This window comes from Monodon monoceros, unplaced genomic scaffold, assembly GCF_005190385.1.
Source record: "Monodon monoceros isolate NGI ecotype Baffin Bay Population unplaced genomic scaffold, NGI_Narwhal_1 Super_Scaffold_16, whole genome shotgun sequence".
Lineage (NCBI taxonomy): Eukaryota > Metazoa > Chordata > Mammalia > Artiodactyla > Monodontidae > Monodon > Monodon monoceros.
The window spans coordinates 54,033,974-54,049,719 of NW_021703772.1; the positions used below are offsets into that span (position 1 = coordinate 54,033,974).

The 15,746-nt window shown below is 38.7% G+C and overlaps 1 protein-coding gene across 15 annotated transcripts in view; it reads left to right on the forward strand.

Moving 5' to 3' along the window:
- CCDC141 (coiled-coil domain containing 141) overlaps nucleotides 1–15,746 on the forward strand; it is a 259,530-nt gene that overhangs the window by 51,201 nt on the left and 192,583 nt on the right. For 14 of the 15 annotated variants that reach the window (XR_003793967.1, XR_003793968.1, XR_003793969.1 and 11 more), the window contains 2 exons: nucleotides 9,040–9,231; nucleotides 12,572–12,680. Coding sequence is in view for 12 of the 15 variants with exons in the window: in XM_029225422.1 (XP_029081255.1) it covers nucleotides 9,040–9,231; nucleotides 12,572–12,680 (301 nt within the window). In the remaining 3 variants the exon portion in view is untranslated. The remainder of the gene's footprint in view (nucleotides 1–9,039; nucleotides 9,232–12,571; nucleotides 12,681–15,746) is intronic. The other variant, XM_029225425.1, reaches the window with a different exon arrangement.

Below are 15,746 nucleotides of genomic sequence, written 5' to 3' on the forward strand. Positions count from 1 at the left end.
TTTCTGCTCTGATCTGTATGATTTCTTTCCTTCTGCTAACTTTGGGTTTTGTTTGTTCTTCTTTCTCTAGTTCTTTTAGGTGTAAGGTTAGATTGTTTATTTGAGATTTTTCTTGCTTCTTGAGGTAGGCTTGTATAGCTATAAACTTCCCTCTTAGAACTGCTTTTGCTGCATAGCATAGGTTTTGGACCATCGTGTTTCCATTGTCATTTGTCTCTAGGTATTTTTTGATTTCCTCTTTGATTTCTTCAGTGATCTCTTGGTTATTTAGTAAGGTGTTGTTTAGCCTCCATGTGTTTGTGTTTTTCATCTTTTTTTTCCTTCTAATTCATTTCTAATCTCATAGTCTTTTGGTCAGAAAAGATGCTTGGTATGATTTCAATTTTCTTAAATTTACTGAGGCTTGATTTGTGACCCAGGATGTGATCTATCCTGGAGAATGTTCTGTGCGCACTTGAGAAGAAAGAGTAATCTGATGTTTTTGGATGGAATGTCCTATAAATATCAATTAAGTCTATCTGGTCTATTGTGTCATTTAAAGCTTCTGTTTCCTTATTTATTTTCATTTTGGATGATCTGTCCATTGGTGTAAGTGAGGTGTTAAAGTCCCCCACTATTATTGTGTTACTGTCGATTTCCTCTTTTATAGCTGTTAGCAGTTGCCTTATGTATTGAGGTGCTCTTGTGTTGGGTGCATATATATTTATAATTGTTATATCTTCTTCTTGGATTGATCCCTTGATTATTATGTAGTGTTCTGCCTTGTCTCTTGTAACATTCTTTATTTTAAAGTCTATTTTATCTGATATGAGGATTGCTACTCCAGCTTTCTTTTGCTTTCCATTTGCATGGAATATGTTTTTCCATCCCCTCACTTTCAGTCTGTATGTGTCCCTAGGTCTGAAGTGGGTCTCTCATAGACAGCATATAGATGGGTCTTGTTTTTGTATCCATTCAGCAAACCTGTGTCTTTTGGGTGGAGCATTTAATCCGTTCATGTTTAAGGTGATTATTGATATATGTGTTCCTATGACCATTTTCTTAATTGTTTTGGGTTTGTTTTTTTAGGTCCTTTTCTTCTCTTGTGTTTTCCACTTAGAGAAGTTCCTTTAGCATTTGTGATACAGCTGGTTTGGTGGTGCTGAATTCTCTTAGCTTTTGCTTGTCTGTAAAGCTTTTGATTTCTCCATCGAATCTGAATGAGATCCTTGCCGGGTAGAGTAATCTTGGTTGTAGGTTCTTCCCTTTCATCACTTTAAGTATTTCATGCCAGTCCCTTCTGGCTTGTAGAGTTTCTGCTGAGAAATCAGCCGTTAACCTTTTGGGAGTTCCCTTGTGTGTTATTTGTCGTTTTCCCCTAGCTGCTTTCAATAATTTTTCGTCTTTAATTTTTGCCAATTTGATTACTGTGTGTCTTGGCGTGTTTCTCCTTGCGTTTATGTATGGGACTCTCTGAGCTTCCTGGACTTGGGTGTCTATTTCCTTTCCCATGTTAGGGAAGTTTTCGACTATAATCTCTTCAAATATTTTCTCTGGTCCTTACTCTCTTCTCCTTCTGGGACCCCTATAATGCGCGTGTTGTTGCATTTAATGTTGTCCCAGAGGTCTCTTAGGCTGTCTTCATTTCTTTTCATTCTTTTTTCTTTATTCTGTTCTGCGGCAGTGAATTCCACCATTCTGTCTTCCAGGTCACTTATCCGTTCTTCTGCCTCAGTTATTCTGCTATTGCTTCCTTCTAGTGTAGTTTTCATTTCAGTTATTGTATTGTTCATCTCTGTTTGTTTGTTCTTTAATTCTTCTAGGTCTTTGTTAAACATTTCTTGCATCTTCTCAATCTTTGCCTCCATTCTTTTTCCAAGGTTGAATCATCTTTGCTATCATTATTCTGAATTCTTTTTCTGGAAGGTTGCCTATTTCCACTTCATTTAATTGATTTTCTGGGGTTTTATCTTGTTCCTTCATCTGTTACATAGCCCTCTGCCTTTTCATCTTGTCTATGTTTCTGTGAATGTGGTTTTTGATCCACAGGCTCTAGGATTGTGGTTCTTCTTGCTTCTGCTGTCTGCCCTCTGGTGGATGAGGCTATCTTAAGAGGCTTGTGCAAGTTTCCTGATGGGAGGGACTGGTGGTGGATAGAGCAGACTGTTGCTCTGGTGGGCAGAGCTCAGTAAAACTTTAATCTGCCTGACTGCTGATGGGTGGGGCTGGGTTCCCTCCCTGTTGGTTGTTTGGCCTGAGGCAACCCAACACTGGAGCCTACCTGGGCTCTTTGGTGTGGCTAATGGCAGACTCTGGGAGGGCTTTTGCCAAGGAGTACTTCCCAGAACTTCTGCTGCCAGTGTCCTTGTCCCCACGGTGAGCCACAGCCACCCCCCACCTCTGCAGGAGACCCTTCAACACTAGCAGGTAGGTCTGGTTCAGTCTCCCCTGGCGTCACTGCTCCTTCCCCTGGGTCCCAATGCACACACTACTTTGTGTGTGCCTCCAAGAGTGGAGTCTCTGTTTCCCCCAGTCCTGTCGAAGTCCTGCATTCAAATCCCACTAGGCTTCAAAGTCTGATTCTCTAGGAATTCCTCCTCCTATTGCCAGACCCCCAGGTTGGGAAGCCTGATGGGCTCAGAACCTTCACTCCAGTGGGTGGATTTCTGTGCTATAAGTGTTCTCCAGTCTGTGAGTCACCCACCCAGCAGTTATGAGATTTGATTTTACTGTGATTTCGCCCCACCTCCCGTCCCATTGTGGCTTCTCCTTTGTCTTTGGATGTGGAGTATCTTTTTTGGTGAGTTCCAGTGTCTTCCTGTCGATGATTGTCCAGCAGCTAGTTGTGATTCTAATGTTCTCCCAAGAGGGAGTGAGAGCCCGTCCTTCTACTCCACCATCTTGGTTCAGGCTCCTATTTTTTATTTTTCAATCAAAATGATTATTGAAATCCATAAATAAAATAATTGCTGAAACAGAACTCATCGTAGTATATAGAATATCATCATTAACCACCATCCTGATTTTACTAATGAAGTAGCTAATTCCCTTGAAAATGCAGCATCTTGCCTAAGCTAGTTTGTGGCCAATCCCTACGGAAAATATGCTCTGAAACATTGTTTGCCTTTTTTCATCATTAGCAATTTAGATTCTTTCATTTTTTGGAGTAGCTTTTTATTCATTCAACAAATAACTTTCGAATGTCTTCAATAAAATTACTACTCTAGGCACTAGGGATGCAGCCAAGGTTGAAATGTAGTGGTGCCAGGAATACAAAATCAAAAGTCACAGTCTGACAAGGAGATAGGCTTGTAGACTGGTAACTTAAATGTAACGTGATGAGCAGAATCTAAACAAGTGGAACTGTAAGAACTGTGCTCCAAAGTCTACCTGAGGGACTCTGGGGGGAGCTTTTCAAGAAAGGTGGCCTCCTTCAAGGAGGAACAGTTTACAAGGAATGAAATGAGGAAGAGCAGAAGAGGCAGACAGAATATCATACAAATGGGATAGGAGACTTGAGAAGCTACATAGAGTTGGCCCCACCATTTTTTTTTAAACATCTTTATTGGAGTATAATTGCTTTACAATGTTGTGTTAGTTTCTGCTGTATAACAAAGTAAATCAGTTATATGTATACATATATCCCAATATCCCCTCCCTGTTGCGTCTCCCTCCCACCCTCCGTATCCCACCCCTCCAGGTGGTCACAAAGCACCCAGCTGATCTCCCTGTGCTATGCAGCTGCTTCCCACTAGCTATCTATTTTACATTTGGTAGTGAATATATGTCAATACTACTGTCTCACTTCGTCCCAGCTTAGCCTTTCCCTTCCCCATGTCCTGAAGTCCATTCTTTGTGTCTGCGTCTTTATTTCTGTCCTGCCCCTAGGTTCATCAGAACCTATTTTGTTTTTTTTTTAGATTCCATATATATGTATTCGCATACGGTATTTGTTTTTCTCTTTCTGACTTACTTCACTCTGTATGACAGACTGTAGGTCCATCCATCTCACTACAGATAACTCAATTTCATTTCCTTTTATGGCTGAGTTCCATTATTCCATTGTATATATGTGCCACATCTTCTTTATCCATTCATGTGTCGATGGACACTTAAGTTGCTTCCATGTCCCAGCTATTGTAAATAGAGCTGCAATGAATATTGTGGTACATGACTCTTTTTGAATTATGGTTTTCTCAGGGTATGTGCCCATTACAATGCTGTTTTGACTACTATAGCTTTGCAGTATAGTTTGAAATCAGGGAATGTGATTCCTTCAGCTTTGTTCTTCTTTCACAAGACTCCTTTTTCTGGGACTTCCCTGGTGGTGTAGTGGTTAACAGTCTGCCTGCCAATGCAGGGGACACGAGTTCGAGCCGTGGTCCGGCAAGATCCCACATGCCGCGGAGCAACTAAGCCCGTGTGCCACGACTACTGAGCCTGTGCTCTAGAGCCCATGAACCACAACTACTGAGCCCACATGCCACAATTACTGAAACCTGTGCACTTAGAGCCTATGCTCCGCAACAGACAGAAGCCACTGCAATAAGAAGCCTATGCACCGCAATGAAGGGTAGTTCCTGCTCGTTGCAACTAGAGAAAGCCCGTGCGCAGCAACGAAGACCCCGTGCAGCCAAAAATAAATAAATTTATTTATTTTTTAAAAAAAGATTGCTTTTTGCATTCGGGGTCTTTTGTGATTCCATACAGATTTTAGGATTATTTCTTGTAGTCCTGTGAAAAATGCCATGGGTATCTTGATAAGGATTTCATTGAATCTGTAGATTGCTTTGGGTATTATGGACATTTTAACAATATTCTTCTGATTTATGAGCGTGGTATATCTTTCCATTTATTTATTTCAAGTTCTTTCATCAGTGTCTTACAATTTTCAGAGTATAGGTTTTTCACTTTTTTGGTTAAATTTATCCATAGTTTATTTTATTCTTTTTGATGCAACTATAAATAGAATTGTTTTCTTAATTTCGCTTTCTGATAGTTCATTATTAGTGTATAGAAATGCAACAGATTTCTACATATCAATGTTGTATTCTGCACCTTTGCTAAATTCATTTATTAGTTTAAATAGTTTTTTTGGTGGAGTCTTTAGCATTTTCTATATATATTGTATCATGTCATCTGCAAATAGTGAGAATTTTACTACTTTTCTTCAAATTTGGATACATTTTACTTCTTTTTCTTGTCTGATTGCTATGGCTAAGACTTCCAATTTTATATTGAATAAAAGTGATGAGGATGGGCATCATTGTTTTGTTCCTGATCTTGGAGGAAAGCTCTGTTTCCTTACCTAGTTTGGGGAAAGTTTTCAGCCATTATTTCTTCAAATAAGTTTTCTGCCCCTCTCTCTTTTCTCCTTCTGGGACCCCTATAATGCGAATGTTATTACTCTTTTTTAAATATAAATTTATTTATTTACTTTTGGCTGCATTGGGTCTTCATTGCTGTGCACAGGCTTTATCTAGTTGTGGTGAGTGGGGGCTACTCTTCCTTGTGGTGTGCGTGCTTCTCATTGCAGTGGCTTCTTTTGTTGTGGAGCACGGGCTCTAGGTATGTGGGCTTCAGTAGTTGTGGCATGATGGCTCAGTAGTTGTGGCTTGAGGGCTCTAGAGCACAGGCTCAGTAGTTGTGGCGCATGGGCTTAGTTGCTCCACGGCATGTGGGATCTTCCCAGACCAGGGATCGAACTCATTTCTCCTACATTGGTAGGTGGATTCTTAACCACTGTGCCACCAGGGAAGTCTGAATGTTAATACTCTTGATGTTGTCCCAGAGGTTTCTTAAACTATCCTAATTTTTTTTTAATTCTTTTTTCTTTTTGCTGTTCTGATTGGGTGATTTCCACTATTTTGTCTTCCAGGCTGTGTGTATGTTCTTCTGTATCATCTAATTTGTGGTTTAATCCCGTCTAGTGTATTATTTCAGTTATTGTATTCTCCAGCTCTGATTGGTTCTTTTCTATATTTCCTAAATCTGTTGAAGTTCTTACTGTGTTCCTGCATTCCCCTCCTGAGTTTTTTTTTTTTTTTTTGCGGTACGCGGGCCTCTCACTGTTGGGGCCTCTCCCGTTGCGGAGCACAAGCTCCGGATGCGCAGGCTCAGCGGCCATGGCTCATGGGCCCAGCCGCTCCACGGCATGTGGGATCTTCCCGGACTGGGGCACAAACCCGTGTCCCCTGCATCGGCAGGCAGACTCCCAACCACTGCACCACCAGGGAAGCCCTCCCCTCCTGAGTTTGATGTGCAACTTTATGACTGTTGCTTTGACTCTTTATCAGGTAAATTACTTATCTCCATTTTATCAGGGCTTTTTTTCCCCTGAGGTTTTATCTTGTTCTTTTGTTTGGAATAAATTCCTCTGTCTCCTCATTTTGTTTGGTTTTCTGTGTTTTTTTCTATGGATTAGACAAAATAGTTACTTCTCCCAGTCTTTAAGGTGTGGTCTTGAGTAGGAGCATCTTCTATGTAGACTGCATGTGCCGGGCAGTGTTGGCAGGCCAGCTGGAGCTGGAGCAGGCATGGGCCAGGGGCATGCTGGGGCAACCTTGGCAGGCTGGCTAGAACACCAGGCACTTTTCAAACTGCTGCCTCTGCACTGGGACTCAGAATGAGTGAGTCTGTGTGCAAGCCCTCTAAGACTCTGTTTCTTACAGCCCTCTAGCTCTGCATAAGCCCTGCTGGTTTTCAAAGCTAGTTAAGGGGCCTTGTCCTCCCAGTGCTGGTACCAAAGCCTGAGGTGCCCAGTGTGGGGCTCGAACCCCTCACTCCTTAGAGAGGACCTTCAAGTTTGTGATACCCCTTCCCACTTGTGGGTCACTGCACCAGGGTGGGTGTGGTGTCCTGACTACATCACATCTCTGCCCCTCCTACCCATATTGATGTGGTTTTTAAAAATTGTCCTTAATTTTGGAAGAGCTGTTCTTCAGGTCTTTCTCAGAAAGAGTTGTTCTATATCTAGTTGTAGTTTTGGTTTGTCTGTGGGAGGACATGAGCTCAGGATCTTCCTACTGTGCCATCTTGATCCCACCTATCAGATGTTTTTATATTTCATTTGGTGGCTTTTCAATGAATCAACATTTTAAAAAACTCCTTATATTTTTCTCTAATTTGTTAATTTCTGATTTTGTATTTAATCAATTAATCCTCTTTAATTTTATTTTATGAATCTTTTTCTATAATTTAGACTTGAATGTTTAATTAATATATTTTTTCTTTCTTTATGAACAAAGTTGTCTAATGCTATGAATTTCATTTAAGCCTAAAGTCATCTGTATATCTTAGGTTTTAAACATAGTAGCCTCATTGTTATTTTTTTCTAAATAGTCTGTAATTGTAGTTTTTTTCCTTCATTTGATCTAGGAATTATTCTTTAAATTGTTTTCTTAAAATTTCTAAGAGATTTGTTTTATCATCTGGCCTTTTGTTGTTTATTTCTACTTTTATTGCATTTTGATCTGACTGGGTATACCTACTTGAAATATTTAAATGTCATAAATGTAAACATCATAAGTACCTTATTTTCCCTACAGATTGTGTAATTTATCAATATAGAGTACCATTTTTTAATCACAGTGATTTTTGTTTTGATTTCTAATTTGTCTGAGATTAACGTTGGTAATCCTCCTTTACTTTTTTGTCTTTGCCTGATATATTTCATCCTCTTATTTTCAAATGTTATGACTTTTCAGTTTATTTTCAAATGTTATGTCTTTTCAAATGTTAGGTCTTTTCAAATGTTAGGTCTTTTCAAATGTTAGGTCTTTTCAGTTTAGTTTTATGACTCCAGCAAACATAAATTAGTTGAACTTTTTCCCCTTAATCTGATAATGTTCATCTTTTTTTTTTTCTTTTTTTTTGCGGTATGCGGGCCTCTCACTGTTGTGGCCTCTCCCGTTGCGGAGCACAGGCTCCGGACGCGCAGGCTCAGCGGCCATGGCTCACGGGCCCAGCCGGTCCACGGCATGTGGGATCTTCCCGGACCGGGGCACGAACCCGTGTCCCCTGCATCGGCAGGCAGACTCCCAACCACTGCACCACCAGGGAAGCCCATGTTCGTCTTTTAATTGAAAAGTTAACATCCATTTTTTGGGTGTTAACTGATATTTAATCATATTCCTATCATTATATTTTGGGTTTTTGTGTGCCCAAATAAATGCGTTCTTATGTCTTCTGTTTTCTTTGTTGTATTTTGCATTAGCACATGTTTAGTTTCCTTTTCTGTTGACATTTTAGAATTTATTCATGTTATTGTTAGTCTGTTATATTTTTAAATTGTGCCTTGATTTTGGTGCCAATATCAAGAACAAAACGGGATCTGTGGGATCCTTCTTCTATCCCCAAATGAGACAATTATGGAAGCACATGTTGCCCTTCATCTTCCATATTTTGTTGAAACAATTTGTAGTGTTGGTTACAGATATTCTAATTTTTACATTATGACTATTCACTTTCAAGAACTTACTCATAACATTTACACTAAGCTTCTCAAGTATATTAACAATAACAACTATTTAGAATAAATAATAAATTTTACTGGGTTCATTTCTCACAATAGTTTTTTCATGATTACTCCTTTGCAGATGTATTCCAATTAGTTCTCCTTTTTTGAAATGTGAGGTCAACACAGTATTCTGTACCCCTGGGTATGTAGTTGTATTTTTGGGGGGGTGCTGTGCTGTGGCATGCGGGATCTTAGTTCCCCAACCAGGGATTGAACCCATGCCCCCTGTGGTGGAAGCACGGAGTCTTAACCACTGGACCGCCAGGGAAGTCCCTGTAGTTGTATATTTTTGATAAATCTCTACAGTGTTTGAACATTGTTTAAATGTAGACGTCTTTAGCCTGGCCATGCTCCGCAGTTCACCACAATCTCCATTGCTCCCTCCTGCCTGCTTGATCTACCTGCCTGCACAGCAGTTTGTGTTTATAAATTCTCCTCTAGACCTTCCTAGAGTGCATATAATTTCAAAAATCCAAATGTTTAAAATATGATCCCAAGTTCTTATATTGAGTGACACTCTGCCTTTTCTTGCCTGGACTTAGGCTTTGGAAGACCGAGTATGGGAACTCCTGCAGGAAGCAGACAAGACGGCTCAAGAGAACAAGGATCAGAGCCAGGTCTATGATGCCATGGCCAAAACTCTGGGTGAAGCATGGGCAGCCCTGGTCTCCATGCTTGAGAGAAGGAGGGAGGTTCTCAGGTTGACCTCTGAATTTTTTGAAAATGCCTTGGAGGTTTGTGTTTAAAAAACTTTCCCCTTCTCCACATCAGAGCACTCCTGAAAATGTTTTCTTTCTGCAAAGAGACATTGTAGTCAGTTCAAAAAATGGTAGAATAACCAAGATATATACATTTAATTTTTAATTTTCAAAAAATAAAATTGTTAATATTTTAAATGTAGGCCTTCAAACAAAAACTAAGTACAGTTAATTAAAATTGATAAATATTAAGTAAAAATGGGATCTTTTACCCATAAGTCATTTTGATATATTTCCCTCTTTAGATAATAATAATACAATTACTAAATCAAATAATTACCCCGATGATAGAATTACTAGGAAATGCTGGTCTAGCGTGTTCTTGTTAACTGAAAGTTGGAGGATACAATTTCTTCTACTGCTTATGAAAAGGAAATTGCAGAATATTCCATAGAATGTTTGACTTGTAAGCATAGTATATGATAGAGTACTTTCCTAAGGCATATAGTTGAGTTTCCATAGTTTGAGCTCGTTAAAATATAAGGGAAGGAAAAAGCCCTGGGCCTAAGTTTTTTTGAGGAACCCAATTTCAAAATGTGAGACTCAAAGAACTTTATCAAAAGAGGTGTTATATTTAGTGTAAGATACTTATTGGAAATTTCACTACATTCATTTTGATGTGAAAGCACTGCTTCATTATGATAAAGCACTAGGTTGAAAAATATGACATTTCCAAACTGAAAATTCAGGACTTAAATCCAAAATAATGAAGGAAAGAAGATTAGTAATATAACATTAAAATTGAGGTAGATAATTTCATACATCATGAACTCGTTTAAAAGTTAAAAGGAGGAGCAAAAATCTTATTGTAACTTACAAGGTTTGTTTTTCACAATTTGAACACTGAAGTCCAACTCACAGATCATCTCGGGGAAAAGTTCCACACACAGTTTTCTTTCCTGAAAAGAAATAAACCAAGCAAAATACACCTACAGGGGTCAAATTATAGATACATCTGATTCATTTCATCTTAGTAAGTGGGGTATTAGTATTAGTGCCCTTGAAATTCAGGTCATTTGAGCATAGGAAGTTATCTTTTTTTAAACATTAAGTCCAATATTTGTTTCTCACTGGGTAGGAGCATTAATACTAGCTGATTTTCTATATAATGAGAAATGACTTCCAGATATTACATGAAATAAAAGGAAGTATAAGTCAACCTGTAATTCAGCCCAGCACTCTGATTCCTCATGATGAAGTTTCATATATTATCCTCCTTTCAGTTTTGTGGACTACTTCATACTTAGCTGATGGAAAACTCCTACGTGATTTTCCCTGCCCCTTGTGTATGCCAAAGCAATTTTCATTAGTGATTCAAAAAAAAGAAATGAGGGTGAAATTAAGAATAGTGTCTTTGAAAAGTGTCCCCTTGTTGCCACTTCTATCCTGTACTAACTGCAGAAAGAAGAAAAGTAGGGAAAAGAAAATATCCGCAAGATAAAAGTTAATAGAACTTGAAGGAAGCTTTTTCTGAGTAAAGCATTGTTTATTTATTGGTTAGTTTTTGAAAAAGTGTCAAACCATTTGAAATATAGATATAAGTTACACAGTGACTCCAAAACTTCTTGTAGTGATCTACAGGGAGAACCAAACTGCCCACCAGGGTTTTGTTTTATTCTTTTTCTTTTAAGTTTCTCTTCAAAGAATGTCTTTAAAATCAACTATTAGAAATAGAATGAATTAGAGATGGAAACGATATGTAGATAGGATCCACTTACTGAACTATGTGCACGCAGGAGTTCTTTAGAAATACAAAATGACTTCTTATTGCGTGGTTGATAGTACAAGATGGCTTCAGGCTCACAGGCTTCTCAAACACTGTGCTTCAATTTAGAAACAGTGTCCCCAAGTGACAGTGGCTGGTGTCCATCTGCTGGTTCTAACAGGATGGTAGAAGCTCTCTCTGCATTTCAAAAGGGGACGTGCTCATCAGTTGCTCTCTCATCTTTTCATGCCATTTATAACTGACTTTTATATGGCTATTGTAATAATCAAAATGTAGTAAATCTTGTTAATCAAATAGTCACATAAAAATATTAAATTTCACTAAATCCAAAGATGAGAGTTTGGATAAAACTTGAAAAAAGGTGACAAGCACTGTGATAGGCTTCTGTGTCTTTCTCACTGATACTTCACCTTTATGAGTTTATTCTACACCTGATCCAAAGGTGAATGTGTTGATTTAAATGCTCTTATAAATGATAATAATTTCCTTTGAACCATAGTGCTAAAACAAACCAGTTATTTGTCCACTACTATGGATATACTGTACTAGCATAACCAAGTATATTTTGCCCTTTTCTAAAATTTGTATCTAAGGTTATTCCCCTGAGAATTTTGACATCACTTCAAGCATCTCCCTTTCATACTTCCTCTATGGAGAAACGCAAAAAGAGAGACTGGTCATGTTCCTTACCACTTAGGGTGTCAAATTGCTCTTTCTCTTTTTTCTTGAAACAGAGGAGAAATTTTCTATTTTTCATTCTTGCTACATCTAATTTCATTTTTATTTCTATAAAAGTACATAAAATCATTGATAAAAATGCAAACAAAATTATAAGTTATAGATTTAAAAGCTAAAAGTTTACCACCCCTCACCTATCCCTAATCCTATTCATTCTCATAAAGGTAACCCTTTGCTATGTATCTTTTTGGACCACTTTCTGTACAAATATATGTATTTTTGCTTTGTATAAGAAATAGGATTACACATTACTTCTCCTCACTCGGGCTAAAATCAAGTGTAGAGATGGGATTAGACTATGTATTATTCTGAAACTTACCTTTTTTAGTTCTAGGTCTAATTATAGAGAAAAAAATGAACTATATTTCAACCTCAAGTGGATTCTTAAGTTAAATTTACTAATAATTATGTAGGTTACTGGTTAACCAAACTTTTGTTGGTTTCTTTTAACAAACTTTCTGGTTGTTCTTTGAGAAACTGCTTTAGAATGTTGACAGTGGCTGTATTTGTATTATGGGACACAATAATTTTAGTTTAAAATTTCAATACACATTAGAATAGTAAACAAATTGGTTTACTTCAGCATAGATAACATATTTCCAGGTATGAAAAGAATGCAAAGGAAAGAGAAGAAAGTTCTTATCCCAGTACTTTGTAAACTGACTACATGCAAACACAAAACCTCGTACAAACACGTGAGCCAGCACATGCTCACACAAACACACAGCTCATCACACAAACACATACACAATCAGCTAGGCCATTAATTCATGAAAAATGTTTACAAATAACTAAAAGTGGCACAGTGTTTTTTAGTTTTTCATATGTCCTTCCCCTGCATTTCTCTTGTAGTTTGCCATTAAAATAGACCAAACGGAAGATTTCCTCCAGAACACTCAGGAGTTTGAGAGTGCCGAGTCCTTGAAATCACTCCTTCAGCTTCATGAACATCACGCCAAAGGCAAGAACTATTTCTTCCTCACATAAGCTTTTAAAGGTTTTAAAGCTGTTAATATGGGAATGCTCATGCATAACAGTATATTTTTAATTTATCTGATTATGTATACCTCAACTTGTTCCAAGTAAGGTTAAATAAAGCCTTATTTCTGGTCATATTCTGCAGGAAAGAACTGGTTGTAAATGATTCTAAGGGGGTAGAGGAAGAACCTCTGGGAGGTTCAGTTATGCAGTCTGCTATACCTTAGTTCCTGAGGAGGAGCCATTTCCACCTCACTCATCCTTACATATCCTCAGCAGCTAGCGAAGCCTCGGCACTTGGTGGATCCTCGTGAAATATTTCTTTTTTTTATAAAGTTTTAATTAATTAATTAATTTTATTTATTTTTTTGGCTGTGTTGGGTCTTTATTGCTGCACGCGGGCTTTCTCTAGTTGCGGCGAGCAGGGGCTGCTCTTCGTTGCATTGCGCGGGCTTCTCATTGCGATGGCTTCTCTTGTTGCAGAGCACGGGCTCTAGGCGTGTGGGCTTCAGTAGTTGTGGCATGTGGGATCAGTAGTTGTGGCTCGTGGGCTCTGGAGCGCAGGCTCAGTAGTTGTGGTGCATGGGCTTAGTTGCTCCGCGGCATGTGGGATCTTCCCAGACCAGGGTTCAAACCCATGTCCCTTGCATTGGCAGGCAGATTTTTAACCGCTGCGCCACCACGGAAGCCCCTCATGAAATATTTCTTGATTGAATAAATGGTTGAATTCAGTGACTGTTTCTTCTAAGGGTCAGGAAATGAAGGTCACCCTTTCAGTAACAGCTCTGAATAAGGAAATTTTCCTTCACTATTGGACTTTAAAAAAAAAAGGATTAGTGAATTTTTTCCAGATAAAAATCTAATAAAACACTATATAAAATTATTTTCAACTCCCCCCAAAACAACTGTAAATATTGTCTAGTTGTTAACCAACAATTTGTATGCTAGGCCTTTTCCACCAGAATTTGGGCTGGACCAGGGCTGTAGTAAGAAAGCCATTTGTAGAAGAACACCTGTTTACTCTAATCTTTTTCCGTGAAAGCAGATTAGATAAATAGATAGGAACAATCACTTCTTTTCTTCCTAATGGGTTCTTCCAATTATTACTGAGTACAAGTGGATGGCTTCCTGAATTCATTTGTCTTAGTTCTAACTCACCTTCTAGCTTCACAAACCTGGTCGTGCTAGACAGGGACAAAAGGTGTTTTTAAAGCCACAGACAGATTGTGTTTATATCACCCTCCAAAGGACCCTAGATAGTAGATCATTATTTTTCTAAAACTCAAAGACAGGGACAAAAGGTGTTTTTAAAGCCACAGACAGATTGTGTTTATATCACCCTCCAAAGGACCCTAGATAGTAGATCATTATTTTTCTAAAACTCAAAGATTAAAGGACTCAATCTTTCCTGTGTAAATTTTTTGAGATCTGACTACATATATACCTATAATTTTAACAGATTACTGTTCTGTAGGACCTGTCACTAACAGGGGTTGTAAACAGCATCAAAAGTATCAGCATTAGAGCAACGGCCTGCCCATTTTTGTACAGCGGCAGCAATCTAGGGGTGCCCAAAGTGGGTAAACAGAAGCACGTGAAATTCCTCTTAGGAGACTGGAAAGTGACTTGAGCCCAGGCCACTGAGATGGGTTCTGTGGCCTCAATTCAATCTTCATGCCACTAACAAGATCATCACAAAGCAATTTCACCTCCAGAAACCTGACAGTGACTGATGCTTCTGGTGAAGAGGTTCAGTACTGAGGCAGTCAAATGTGAAAGCATTTTCCGGAGGGACTGGAGGGGGAGGTTGTGGAAGTAGAGACTTTTCCATAAATATTTGGGGATGCAGCTAGAAGCAGGGAACGCTTAAATGCTGTTGTTAATGTTGGCTCCTTCAATTACTAGGATCTGTGACTCAGTGAGCCGGTTTTCATGGGGCACATGCTGCTTTGTTTGGAGGGTTTAGGCTACAGGGCCCTGGCATCCAGCTGATGGTGGGACCAATGCCCTGCCTTTCAGGGGTGTCCACGGGGCCTCCTCTTAATCTAGAAAGATGGATAACAGTGCTAGCCAAAGACAGGAAGCATAGTTTATTTTTGTGATGACAAAATATTCTTCCATCCTGGTGGCATGTTTATCATGACGTTTTTGTGTCCCTCTGTGTGATACGTGAAGCACAGAGATTGCAGGAGACTCTAGTCAGGATATTTGGCTCCCAATTCATATGCCCAAGGGTAGCTTCAAGGGCTTTGTTTTCATAATATGGGAGTTGTTGAAATTTATTAATCAATTAATTCAGTGGAATATGATTAAGATTACCTGATTTGAAATACATATTCAGGAACAAAACTCTGATTTTCAGTTAAGGATGTCATTTCTGTCTTGGTTCATTTAGGATGCTCTAACAAAATACCACAGATTAGGTGACTTATCAACAACAGAATTTTATTCCTCCCTGTTCTGGAGGCTGGATGTCTGAGATCAGGGTGCAGTATGGTCCGGTGAGGGCCCTCTTCTGGGTTGCAGACTTCTCATTGTGTCCTCACATGGCAGAAGGGATTAGGGAGCTCTGTGAGGTCTCTTTTATAAGAACACTAATCCCATTCACGAGGACTTCATCCTCATGACCTAGTCACCTCCTAAAGGCCCCACCTCCTAATGTCATCACATTGAGCATTAGGATTTCAACATATGAATTTTAGGGGGACAGACATTCAGATCACAGCAATATCTATTATCTTTAAATTTAAGGAAATAAATTATAGGTTTAACTACAGCTAGCAATTATGATAAGTGAGATGTTGATCAGTGAGTAGCACAAAATGTGAATGTTAGGATAATGAAGGTTAATAACATGACTGGAAAAACTATAATCAAACTTATCCCTAATATTCATGGTATTTCAATTTATGTCAAAATCTATACTTTTTTCTTGTTCAGCAATGCTAAGTCTATGTTGCATGTCAGAGACTTATTCTGTAGCATTTCAGAGATCAGAACCAAGATGAATGGGTTGAAGGTTTTACCCTCTGGAAAGTTACAGAATACG